The sequence below is a fragment of the Alnus glutinosa genome, chromosome 3 (genome assembly GCF_958979055.1).
Source record: "Alnus glutinosa chromosome 3, dhAlnGlut1.1, whole genome shotgun sequence".
Taxonomy (NCBI): domain Eukaryota; kingdom Viridiplantae; phylum Streptophyta; class Magnoliopsida; order Fagales; family Betulaceae; genus Alnus; species Alnus glutinosa.
In genome coordinates, this window is record NC_084888.1 from 20,500,812 (window position 1) to 20,514,696 (window position 13,885).

Consider the following 13,885-nt stretch of genomic DNA (forward strand, 5'->3'; position numbering starts at 1 on the left):
TCAGCATCAGCGGCATCAGTAACAATTTGTTTCTGCCAATCAGAATGGCAAACCCAAGAAAAACAAATCAAGGCACTACATGAAAGAAGCTGCAGAAGCTTGAGGATGATCAATTCTATATGGAGCTGCCTATATGGACCAGATGAAGTCCTGTCAACAACCATCACCAGGAAGGTAGGCATGGGTCAGAAATGATGAAGGCGTTCACCCCTTTAGGGGAAATGGGCTCACCTAGATGGTGAGGGTACACATGCCTAGGATTTGGTTCCTAATCCTAGAGCATCTGGTTTGATTGCATTGCACTATTTTCTGCAACATATTTCTGCTTACTTTGCTAGGAACCATCATTATGTTCCCCTTATTTCTCTTTTTGTTCTTGAGAAAATACTGCAGGTACTATTTAGGAATGACAGAAAAAGCACGTTGAACGGTTGCTTTTCTGTATTGGTAATTTTGATCCTTTCTCCTTGAGGGCAAACATAGAATTTTATTTTCTCTTTTTTCAATAGCTTTGTAGATATTATATGTATTTTTGCCTAATATCTAAGATCATTGTGCATTGATTGACTATGCTTAGATATGATTGAGAGTTTATGCCTGATATCTACTAAGTTTTCCTGTGCATCTTAATGCTAGATAGTTTATGCCTGATTTTGTGCATTATCCAAGGCTGCCCTAAGATACTTTTTTTTTTTTTTTTCTCTCTCTCTGACTCTTAGCTTCTGAAAATTCTGATAAGATAGATTTTTTTTGCTAAGATGGTCAAATTGACCAACTTCCTAGTTAAACCTAGGACTTAAAAATTTTGGCATTATTTTTAGGTTGCAGCACCAAGTGATCAAAAGCATTCAAAAATCAATAAAAATGGATAAGTAAAAAGATCCACTGCTTATTGTGCTATAAATCTGTTCTTGAACTTGTTCCCATAGAAACAGTCAGTGACCAAATCATTGCGGAAATAGACGGTCACTAAAGGACTAAGTAAAAGAAAAGTGTTGCATCTTAGGGGGAGTGTATCAGATGAGGGTGGCTAGGCCTTAGTAAAATAAGGTTTGACTTTTGATTGATCTATCATTGATTTTCTCCCTTGTTTAGAAAATTCAGTTGCTTTAAAGTCATATCAGTGAACTTCATACCTTATTGAGAAAGTCTTCACACACACACACACACACACACATTGCATGAGTGGAGTAATCTATTTAAAATTTCAATCTGTAGGGAAATTTGTGCTAACTGAACTCTTAACTCTCAATTATGTCTTTGCATATTGTTTGAAATGTTATTTGACTGTTTTATCAGTTGATTACACATGCGTGTTCTGAAACTATTTTTAGGGAAATATATTTTTTTGCAAATTTTCCTTAAGTTTCAGATATTCAGTGTGAAGCATCCGGACGGTATTGTCTTGCGTCTAGACGGGTGTGGTTCAGACGGCCGAACGGTCAAGTGACACGTCTAGACGCGCGCGGTTCTGCCGAAGGGTGACATGGCAGCCTGCGTCCGGACGGGATAAGTGATGTGTCCGGACGGTTACCCTACACCATTATGTCTTCAGATAGTTCTCAGCGTAGGGTCCAACAGAGGATGGAAGAAGCTCGAGCTGCCTCTTTAGCAAAAGTAAAGAACAAATAGGCTATTCCATAAAGGAATGTCCTCAAAGCGGATGTAATGGTAGCTCCTCTGGATTACATTGCTGAGATCATCCACGACAATCATTGGGGATATCTCTACAACTGTGCTTGCACAGTATATCCCAGGCTGGTGAGGGAGTTTTTATGGGTATCTGGAGGTGATTCAGGATGAGGACCATGAGATCATACTTCAGACTTTCGTTCAGGGCCACATACTTCAGATTGATCCTCAGGTCATCAATGCCATCATTGATGTTCCAGTCCTACCTGTTTCTGCCAGTCCCTTCACAGAGGACATGGAGCCCCCTACATTGGAGCAGCTCAAGGATTACTTTCATGCCCATCCACAGGGCTATGAGCGAGCTCATGCTTTTATAAAGATAGGTGCCTTTTCTCCCTCGCACCGACTGCTTGCAAAGATTGTTTTGCACAATCTATGGCCCACAGCTCGTAGGAGTGAGCTTGTTCTAAAGAGGGTCCAGCTTTTATATGCTCTATGTATGAGGATGGCATTTTACTTGTGTAAACACATCCTTAATCTTATGCTGGAGATGAGAGACGAACACTCTACCGAGCTTCCTTTGATTGCTTGATCACCAAGCTTATCATTCAGTCCGGGATAGACGTCTTTGCCGAGTTAGTGATGAGGATACAAGACTCCCTTGGCAGTCAGACTCTTAGGAAGTCTAATGCCCCAGCTGAGGTTCGAAGGTCAAGGCGAAGCTCATCAGCCTCCTCCAGTTCAAGATGATCAGCATGTAGTAGCTTCCTCTTCTCAAAACGCTCTTCCACTTCCTCTTTATGATGCTGGATATGCTCAGTTACTGGCAGCATTGAGTTCTATGCATGGAGATATCATCTCTATTCAGCGGGAGGTTCGCTTTATCAGTACTCGAGTTTAGCAGTGCTAGCTCGCTATTCATGAGTGTCTCAAGCACCATCATCCAGATGAGGATTGATTGATTTTGTTTTGGTGTTTTTGATTTATTTTGAGACAATTTTATTTTCCTGTTTTGGATAATTGTAAAACTTTATAACTATGGATTTTATTTATACTATGTTTACCCTTATCTTGTTGAGACTTTAAGGGGGAGTATTTATGGTTTTTCTAATACTCTATTTACCCTTTGTTCTTTTGAGATAAAAATGGAAAGTATTTTTTGTTTTGGACTGGGAATGTAATTTTAAACCAATCAAGTTATTTTTGCCCCAGAATGGCCAAATGGGAAGTTTGTTCGTTTGTGTTTAGCTGCATTCTGTTTGACAAAATCACTTTTATGTAAAGTTCCTACATAATTAGGGATCCCATTTATTTTAGAGTCTTCGTTTTAGTAATGTGTTTCAAGAAGTTCAAAGAAGATTCTGTGCAAATTCCTAGTCAGAAAAATCGGATCCCAAGCTTCCATCCGGACGGCCCATACATACGTCCGGACGCCCATCACTGTCTAGAAGATTCGAATTGTTCAAGCTTGCATCTGTCTGGACGTCCTAGTAACGCGTCCGGACGCTTTTTAGAGTTTGAGAAGAATCCAGTGTTCAAAGTACATCCATCCAAATGACGTGGCAATACCGTCCGGACGCCAGTCAGTGTTCGACAAATAAAAAGATTTCCTTCGCAGGCACAACAACTACAACCGTCCAGACACTATCCTTGATAAAGCAAGACGTGGAGAAGAATTGCAACCGTTCAGACATTAGGGCAACAACATTCAGACACCAGTCCTTATTATGAAAATTACGTGCAATAGAAGTGCAACCGTCCGGAAGCTAGGGCAACACCGTTTGGATGCGGCCTTGATATGGAATTGCGTGAAGCACATTATAGAAAGCCAGTTGCACAATTGTCCGTCTGGACGCTCTCAGCTACTGTTCGGATGCCGCCTAGAGAAATCCGTTCCAGACTCAATTTAGGTTTGCTGAGCCTACAAATAGAGGCCTCCAGGCATGTACAATTTATAGAATTTGGTATTGAATTCTTCAAAGCTTAGAGAGTATATTTTAGGGAGATATTGTGTTGATCCGTTAGCTCTCAAGCCGTTGTCGTTGTGCTGTTGCTGTGCTCGTTTATTGAAGTTTATCTTAGGGTGGAGCCCTAAGGTAAAGGAATCCATAGAAGACCCCTTCAACAATGAGACTTGCTTGGGAGACGTTCACGTTGGGTTACGTGTCAGAGTGCTAGATACGATCGCTACATCGGGTATGTGAGTGTTATTGTCTATCTACTAGCTTTGTCTTCTGATAGTGGATTTTCTGGGTTTAGCTGTCCCGGAGTGGTTTTTCTCTTAATTGAGTTTTCACTTCGTTAACAAAATAATTGTGTTATTTAAATTTCGCATTTACATTATTTTGTTACACGTTGCACACGCACACGATTAAATTAGAAGTCATCTATTTTTCTAAGATAAATCATTCTTTCATGGAATGTACGATTGCATTTAGCGTATGCAACAAGCCTTTTAAGTCCCTAGGACTACGTAGTGGACGAGTGAAGTTTCGTGAGGGTTAGCCATTAATGATATCCACAAACATTATGCAAATCATGCTATCCAAAAGAGTGAAGTATCACCAAAACTATGATTTTTATTCATTAGTAAGCTTAAAAGAGTAAACTCCATCTTCAAGATGAAATGGAATTTGAAAGTTTAACCATTTACAAAATGACAGGCTAAGGCATCACAAGTTTAATAAGTGTAAAGTGAACTAACACATAATTATGAGGCTTCAAATTCTTCCCAATGTGCAATGACTCAATACCTCAAAGTTTGGGTTCCCATAAGAATGAATAACCATAGCATAATAGTAAGAGTCTTGTTTTTTTTTTTTTTTTTTTTTTAGGTTGTACAATGCTTAGTTCCCTTAAGCTTTCTAATTGACCCATGTAGTGAGTGTTAGGCCAATGCTCCCAAGCCAGATGGCTTTAGGGCACTAGGTGTGAAAACACCCCTAAGAGCTTAATAACTCGAGTAAAAAAGGCTACGAAACTAACATTGAAACAAACACAATCAAGTTCACATGTCATACCTCACAAACTATGCCAAGGGATCCATCCAATAAGTCACCCAGGTTCACCCAAGACATTGAAACAAACACATCAGGTTCACATGTCATACCTCACAAGCTATGTGCTAATGTGCTCGTGATAGTTTAAATTGAAACAAACGAATCCTTAGATGCCAAAAGTAAGTAGCATGACTTTAGAATCTTTTCCAAATGATCATATGTTCAACATTCTAAGCTCACCAATGAAATTCAAATCACAATTTTTAGATCAATCAAAGTCTTAAAAATAACATGAACATGCAATTTCAAAATTTTTGGACTAAGGTGTGTGTGTGTCTTTTCTATACCCCAAAACTTAAATTACACATTGTCCTCAATGTGTAGATAAAATAGAAAGATCATACCCGGGAGATAGGATATCTGAATAGGAAGGTAAGGTTCAGAGCACACCCCCAAACTTGAATGAAAGCACATTTGTCCAGAAAAGTGCAATCCCTGGTTCTGTGCTGGATGTGATTGAGCCTAGATGAAGGTGTGCTCAAGCCCAGTGAAGAATTTAAACCTGAAACCATAAATTATATAGAGAAAAGAAGAAAAAAAAAAAGTGACTAGATGGGTTGCCTCCTATGAGCGCTAAGTTTAACTTCTTCAGCTAGACAAAGGAAAATTACAAAAATAAATAGAAATCATAAAGGCTATAGCAGTGACAATGCAGGATCTGGCCTCAGTACCATTGATCGGGGCAGATGCGCTTGAGTGTAGGACATGCAATTTTCTAGACTGAATATAATTTTAGATCTTCGTCTTGAGGCTGAAAGTTTATCTCAAAGTAGGGTTTGCTATGCCCATTTACCATGAATGTATGATTTTTTTTCTTCGTTATGAACCTCTAATGCTCCATGAGAGAAGACCTTAGTAACAATGTAAGGACCATACCACCGAGACATAAGCTTACGAGGAAAAAGTTTCAATCTTGCACTCAAAAATCTAGACAAGATTGATTTCATGGCCATGTGTTTTAGTTCTCAAGAACTTAAATAAAATTCAAAATTCTTCTAAAACACATCAAAACAACTTGTAACCTTATTTTCTTTTGATCACTAACATGATATATACCTTACATAACATATTCCATAATCAAATAAATTTATTTCCTTGATTATGCATAAAAAAATAAAAAATAAAAATCTTACAAGTTTAAATATGTACCAGGAATTTAAAATCCCATACTTGATACGCATTAAAAAACATAATAAAACGTGTTAAGAAAAATTTAAAACAACATTTTGACTTTTCCAATGCGTTAACCAACCTGTTTACACTTCAATTTTAAAGCACTCACAAACCAAGCTCAAAAAATCGAAATAAAATAGTTACTGTTGGAATTCAGAAAATTCTAGATCTATCAACGAACGAAGAACGGATCATAACTCTTTCTTTACTCATCGGAACGTGAATCCATTTGAACCATTGCATCTAAAATGATTTTTCCATGTAGAAAAAAATTTTTATATATATATATGTTACGACTTGTCAACATTGTCAAAAATTCGTAATTATAACAGCCCTTGCTAACACTGCTTCGTACAATAAATTATGAACAAAAAAACCAAACGTTCTCCTATTGACTTGAAACATTCCAGATCAAATCCTTACATATTAAATAAACATGTTTTAGGACTGAGTGATGAGTGCCAAATATTGTATATTTGAATCCCTTAATTCACATTTGTTAAACCTTTAGCTTTGTTATTTTCTGATTTCTTGGTTAGTTTTGGTGTTTCAGTGTTTCAGTGTTTTGCAGGACTTTGAGATAAAATTGCAGTATTTTTTTGGAATTTGCAAAGAAGTAGGAGAAGAAGTCTTCAGAGCCATTCAAAGCACGGGAGTTAGGGCTGACGTGGCAGCACTACTGGAGAAACAAGCACCTAGAAGGCGCTCAAGCGACCCAGAAGTCGCTCGAGTGACTATCAGGGCTGACGTGGCAGACGCGAATTTTCATGTTCTGACGGTTGCTGACACTCTAAACCCTAACATTCTTTTCTCCTATTAGGGTTTTAAGGGGTAGAGGCACCATTTTGAAAATATGGCCCTAAACCCTAGCATTTTTTTTCTCCTATTAGGGTTTTGAGGGGTAGATGTGCCATTTTGAAAATACGGGGTTTAACCTAATGTTTTGCTATAAAAACCCCATGATAGGCACCTCTTTTTCATTCAGAACATTGTACATACACATCATTTTTCAAGAGCATGTTTTTAGTTCTTTTATTTCTTTTGTAATTTAGTTTAATTTCTATCTTTCTATCTTCTCCATTTCTTTAGTTTCTTTTTTTTTTTTAATGTTTTCATTACAAGTTTGGTTTTTTTTATCAAGTATAGCTAAATTTTCAACTAAGGTTGAGGATGAAGTCTCACCATTGATTAGCAACAACATTTTCATATAAGTCTATACTATCCGATTTTATGGGTTTTTTATTTCTAATTGTTGTACTTCAAGTCAATTATTGAGATGATTCCTAGATATCTATTGTGATTTTCGGACACATGTGATGATTTAGGATAGTTTCATTTAATTGATTGCTTGGGTTTTTATCAAAATGTTGGATATTCATTGTGTTTCATTCTAAGAATATATTTAATAATTTGGTTTAAACTAAATATCTTTTGTGATTTGTGCAAAGAACGGATTCATTGAATGATTTAATTAATTTTTGAAGCAAAGTAAAACATATATAAGATTTGAATGGTGAGAACTTCGGATATGTATTGATGAACATGAGAATATGTCGCTACAATTTGGTGGGTGTGGATTCTAAAACCTTAGTACCTTTTTCTTTTCTTTTATTTTACTTTATTTTATTTTATTTTTCTTTTATTCATAAAAACCTCAAAAATTGGAACTAGATTAAAATAAGATTAGTTTAAATAAAGATTAATTTTCGCAACACAATTCCCTATGAATTCGACCTCGCACTTGCATACACACTATATTACAAATGATTCGTGCGCTTGTGAGTATTTTTAATTTGCACATCACTGAGAACTATCAATCAAAATCTTCGGAGCTGTTGGATTAAAAATCCAACACAAGCAATACAACATAAAGCTGAAAAACATGAAAAACGTGTGTACAAATCTAAACTAGGTTTTCTTGAAGTTGGCTCTGATACCACTTGTTGGGGGATCATGCACATACAGAGTAAACACAGTGGAAACCGGTCCCCGAAAAAATTTACTTCAAGATAAGGCTAAATTAAACAAGTACACAAGTTCGTAATATTTACAATCGTATTCGACCTCTCCTAAGCATGTAGGGATGTTTACTTTTGGCTGAAATTGTCCTTGCATATTGAATGATCAAAAACACGTTCTTGACGCTCTTGGTGTTCTTTATTAAACCTTCAGATCTTCTCTTTGATGACTGATTATTATTGTGAATGTGGAGTAAAAAACTATTCTCAAATCAATAGAATACGTAAAAGCAAAAACTTGAGAAGACCAAATATTCTCTCTTGAATATTTCTCATGACTCTCTTGTACGTTCTTGTGCCTTTCACAAAAAAAAAAAAAAAATGTGTGAAACTTAAGTCTCGTAGTTTTTCAACTTATAAATCAAAGAATTCTATCAACTAGTGAATGTGTAATTTATGTTTCACTATAGTCTTCTATTTATAGACTTGGATTGACAATCATGATTGGGATAAAAGATAAACTCGAGTTGTAATTGAACTAAGATTGGAGTCATAGAAGAACTAAGACTGGAGCCATAATAGAACTAGGACTCGAGTCATATAAGAACTAGATTTCCTAGTCCTAACCCTAGCCCATTACTAATTACTCTTAAGCATGGGCTTGAGTTTTATCCCTTAGACCCAATGTTTCTTTAACTCCTTTTAAGCCCATTGGAATAAATTTCAGAAGCTTAAAGCTCTTTAATGGCTTAAGCCCTTTAAAAAAATAAATTTCTAAGCTCAATCATATCTAAGTAATAAGCCACTTAGAAGTTAAATTACATTGGCCCATGTTTTATCAAATAAAACAATCCAAATAAATAAATGCATAACTGAGGCCCAAATCATATAGTCAATTTACATCAGCTCAAAAATGTAATATAATTAACTTCAATAGGCATGTGACAATATTCACACAGCACTATTAATCACAATTGATTCCACTAAACAAATGTGATTGTATTTTAATAAGTATTTTTTCGATTTAATGAATTAATCTTTGTGACGTACTTATTTATTACATATTACCCTCCATAGAATCATTTCATAGCTAAACCAAAGTCAATAAACTGTAACTTTGTTCACTACATCTTTTTCTTGATAACCTGATTTAATTACATGATTATCCTTATTGTACCCTGTGAGATTTCATCTCACTTTGCACAAAATAAAGTTTCAGTATATCCCACTAAAACACTTAGGCCCAAGCTTTAGGATAATCATTCTCATTAAATCTACATCAAGGGGAATATTCCTTATTTATTTTGTTCTTGTCAAATGATTTGGATTCCTCCTTGAAGAAGGTGTTCTCACAATGCTACATTCAATCATTCAATGCACGAAGATGTTGACCATGATTGATCTCACTCATGTATACATCAAAGTGACTTACACTTTATATCTGAATTCACAATCTTCTCAGGATTTAGAATAATCGTTACAAGTCATCGTGCACGTACATCATCCTTTATCACAGTGTTGAAAGTATGATGACTTACGTAGTCCGTTCGGTGCATGACACTACCTTGCTCTTACACCAACATATTAATCCAAAGCCCTACCTGCTTCTCCTAATCAAGATAGATCGTTGAGGTTGACATGTTATATTCTAGATGGATTTCCTAGTTCCATTTATGACTATAAACAATCTTTTATAAGTTACAAGGACCTATGACTATGATCTTCTGTGTAATAATCTCATTACTCAGACCATAGTCAAATACAATGTAACTTAGCGGCCTTACACATATATAATATGAACATATTCAAACATATATGTACATATAAAAACATTAATGTATATGTACAATGTTCAATATTATACAATTATAGAAACACATCATCAATGTAATTAAAGTTTTAAAAAAATGATTCTAGAGCGAAAACGCTCTCACCTTCCTAGCCTTCTTCCCTGACCAGTCTCCTGGTCTAGCTTCCATGGGAGGAGGGAAGCTCCTTCCTTCCTTCCCTCCCCCTTTCCCCAACTCCCGCCTCTTTGGAGGCTCCTATCCGGCAAGAGCTCGCTTTTGTCTTATTCGCCTCTATAGAGGTTTTCCGGCCAGATTTCTTTCTAGCCATATCCGCCTTTTCGAAGGTTTTTTATTTGCTTTCCTATTTGTTTTTTCCATTTCTTGTCTCTGCAACACACCCACCACGGATCCACCGACGGAATTAGGAAGGGCTTTGGATCCAAGTTTTCAAACTTAGATCTACAAGCCAGCTCCTCTTTTGGTGTGTCACATGCCTCTCAGCTGTGAAGTCTGTCGCATTCCACCTCCACCAACACCACCCGATCATCGTCTGACTCTCCCCGCCAAGGAACGTGTCCTGCATGCGCCAGTGGGTGTTTCACACTCATCAACATGTGAAGGCTCCTCCTCCCCCACAGCTTCCCCATGCCGCTACTGATGGCGGTTTTTGCTGTCTGCAATGTCCACAGCCGGAGAACGGTCATCCAGAGCTGGCGTGTGGAGTACATGCGCTGGCGCCGGCGAAAACATAACGACCGAAGTGTGTTGCCCTTTTGTTGTTGGTTTTATATTATCTTTGTGTGTCTAAATGGTTGGACTGGACTTATGCGCTCGTTCTTGGCCGGGAAAACACCGGTATTTTGAAGTTCTTCGATCTTATGTTTTTCAACTTAGATCTATTAACTCCAGATGGCCTTTCCACCATAAGCTCCACACCATCGGATTCTCGGCTCGTTCCCCTTCAATCCACTGTCAGCTGCTTCGTCTTCAGATACTCACGCCCCGGAGAGTGCACTCCACGCGCCAGAGTCTACTGCCATGCAAGCTGATCTTCATCTTAAGCAGCCACCAGCACCGGCTCCACGCAGTGGTTATATTATCACTGTTAATTTGTATTAAGTTTAATATTTTCTGTATTTATTTTGGCTGTGGTTGGGTATCGGTTTCTCTAGTAGAACCAACTTTCATATTCCTTGATCTGAAAATTGTTGTGCCAATTCCTTTTCACCCCCTGCAACGGGATTGTTACTTCCTTATCCAAATCAGTGCCCGCCCATCCCTTTCCACAGGTTTGTTTCGTTGGACAAGGTTGAAGGCCTTTGCACGGGTCATGCCCCTGTTTTTCGCTGGTTTGGTTTTATCTCCGCCTTGTGCGGACAGACCCTTGGCTTTGTTCAAGGTTGATAGGGGCGGAACCTTTTCAATTCTTATGGAATTGAAAACTCACCATTCCCTCCTTTGTTACCACTTGGGCACTACAATCTCTGATTGGGGTTTATTACCTTTCTACTTTCTTGTTTGTCATGTTTGTAATAATTGTTTTCTATTAAGCTTTGGTATGTCAAGGCTTTAGTTTGAAATTTCGTTTTCAAGTATCTAAAAAAAAAAAAGAAAAAGTTTTAGACACCAGTCTCAACAGGGCTACCTTGATGGACCAGGATTGGGAAAAGCTATGGGTCAATTTATTAAGTAGTGGGTTGTCCTCAAGGGGTAGTTTAATCGGCTGGAGACCACGCCTCATGAAGCGGAAGTTACTAGTTCGAATCCCCCTTTCCCTTCTTGTGTAGACATATAAAAAAATAATAATAAATAAAGTAGTGGGTCAGTTACCCAAGTCATGTAATGTCTATATAAAGCAGTTTGTCAATATTAACTCAGTACAACAATTTAGCATCAGACTATTGAGCGGAGGTTCTGGCACCTCGAAGAGCCAAGTTATCAAGTTCTTTTCTTTACATTTACATTCACTAAAAATCCAGGTCGATAACAAAATTCTAGCTAGATTGTGGTGTATTGAGAAATTTTAAAAATTAGGGTTCCATAAAGCCGAAATTGGGGATTTTGATATTTTGGCGTTAATGTTTCGAAATTGATGAGTGGGACTTACTTATAGATGTTAGAACAACATGTGGGTTCACTCAAATTGCAACGAGTTCAACTAATTCGAGCGAATTTGAGATTTTTGGTTGTTTATAGACGGAAGATTGGGGATTTCGGTTTTGATTTCTAATTTCTTCAAATTGATGGTTCACATACGAAATCGTGTTAAATTAGTGTTAAATGAGAGAGAAACGGGGTTTTAGGGATTCACTTAGGTGCTAATATTTGATTGTGTAGTTGGATATTAGGAACAGATTAAAATGAAGAGATTGTTGGATATTGGAATCTGCGCTCGGAGGGAGGTAATTAAGTAGAATTGGTTACTCTATTATTATTTGATATTTTACAAGAATTAATAGTTAGTTATTTTGATAATTTTTAGTATTTTTACATGTTGAGTTATATATATATATATACACTTAATTTGGGAATAAATCATGCAAGCAAAATTAAAGCAATCTATAGGAACAATATTGTTGTAAAGCAAATTAAAAAAAAGCCTCTATTTGTTCTTAATTAATTAACAAGGAAAAATGACATCATGTACAACAACTTAAACTTAAGGCCCATCATCACCATCTCCAATCAAATTACAAATATCTGAACACTCCACCAAACTGCATGCACAAAACACAAAAATAATGGAAGATTCTTCATTATATATATATATTGGTAATAATGGAGGATCGATTATTTAAAAAAAAAAAAAAAAAGAGTTACCAGTACTGACGGCTTCGAAACCCTTGCTTGAAAACAACTAGAGGTCTGCAAAGAGATGGATGTTGAAGAGAGCAAATATTACATGATATTCAGAATATCATGAAAAAAAATTTCAAAATTTTGATTTTTAGAGAAATTGCGTATGTGCGTAAGTACCTTCTGAGATTAAGAGGACCTTCACCTGGAGAGCCATCACCACCCCGGATGCAAGTGGTGACACACTTGATTGTGCAAGACTCTGCTTTCCTTGACTTGGGCCTTTGTATCCTCGCTCTCTTGCAATCCTCGGGCGAAACACACTCACCTGAAAGTGTCTGCGGTATATTCGACAGAGTCTCTGCTTCTGGGGGTGCTTCAATTGCTCCTGCTCCTGCTCCTGCTCCTGAAGTTATCACAACAGCAGCAGCAAGCAACCCAGTTACTGCCAGGCTACAGCTCCCAAGAAGACGGAGACCACTGCTCTTAATTGTGTTCTTCTTCTTCTTCTTCTTGTACATTATTATACTACAACTGTAATTCTTGATATTAATGCAGTTGACGACTCCAAGATATGTTGAGCTTCTTTCAAGGATTCCCGGACTTGGGCTATTATAACTTAGCATTCTCCTGCTGCTTTACAATCCAAAGAACAGAAGAAAAAAAATGGTCTTTCTTTCCCGGATTTAATTTCCTTATCTTTTCACTTCCAGTGGCAGACTACTTGTGGTCCTAGTCTGCCTAAGCTTCTACTACCAGCAGTTTTTTATATTAATATTTTTACGTCCTGATTGAAATAAAATACAATAAATACTTATTGATTTTCTGTACCAACCAAACGGGGTCTTATAGGCCTGCCCATTGTAATACAGCAGCTTTATTGCATAAGAATATAAAGATCTCGTCCAAAGTCATTTGAATACCCCACCTACACGTGGAGCTTAAGGATAGGATCTCGTTTGATTTGATTCTTACTGATATTTAAGAGTAACCTTATCGATCTCATAGGGTTCTAAGAACAAACTTCTTTAATACTGTTGGTACAGTTTCTGGTATGATGTGAATCTGCACGTTCCTTTGATGTTCTTCACGCTTCTTGATAATTCTGCAAAACAACAAAAACTAGGGACCCTTCCAGGGGTTCCGCTCCGATGCATAAGTTAGCTTCTGTGAAAAAATAATGCTTTATGCATAAAATTTTGAAACTTAGTTTATACCTGAGGTATGGGCCTATTTATAGGCAAAGAGGTGAAGTCAAACCTGGATTAGGACTCCTGCTCCATGTTGATCTAGAACTGCTGTCAGAGTTCTAATTGGATTTTAATCCTTTATTAAACTTCTAATTGGATATCTTCTTAGACTTCTGATCTGATAATTCTTCTTATTTGATTGGAGCATAAGTCTTATCCCAATTCTCTGATTTATCTGAAGTAGTTGTTAAATGTCTATCTCCTCCTTGGATCGGGTTGAGTGGAAT

At 37.1% G+C, this 13,885-nt stretch overlaps 1 protein-coding gene across 1 annotated transcript; it reads right to left on the minus strand.

The window, feature by feature from the left end:
- Positions 1–12,135: 12,135 nt before the first annotated feature.
- On the minus strand, positions 12,136–13,212 carry LOC133864597 (uncharacterized). Its single transcript, XM_062300979.1, has 3 exons — positions 12,589–13,212; positions 12,433–12,477; positions 12,136–12,329 (listed from the first exon to the last, which is right to left on the minus strand). The coding sequence occupies exons 1-3, from the start codon at positions 13,032–13,034 to the stop codon at positions 12,272–12,274; spliced, it is 549 nt and encodes a 182-aa protein (XP_062156963.1). The 5' UTR covers positions 13,035–13,212; the 3' UTR covers positions 12,136–12,271.
- Positions 13,213–13,885: the final 673 nt, after the last annotated feature.

Excerpts from the sequence above, each read along its gene's own strand:
- LOC133864597 (XM_062300979.1), bottom strand. The coding sequence starts at position 13,034 with ATGCTAAGTTATAATAGCCCAAGTCCGGGAATCCTTGAAAGAAGCTCA. Across the intron at positions 12,478-12,588 it reads GGTCCTCTTAATCTCAGAAG|ACCTCTAGTTGTTTTCAAGC; the intron begins GTACTTACGCAC and ends ATCTCTTTGCAG. Across the intron at positions 12,330-12,432 it reads TTTCGAAGCCGTCAGTACTG|TTTGGTGGAGTGTTCAGATA; the intron begins GTAACTCTTTTT and ends TTGTGCATGCAG.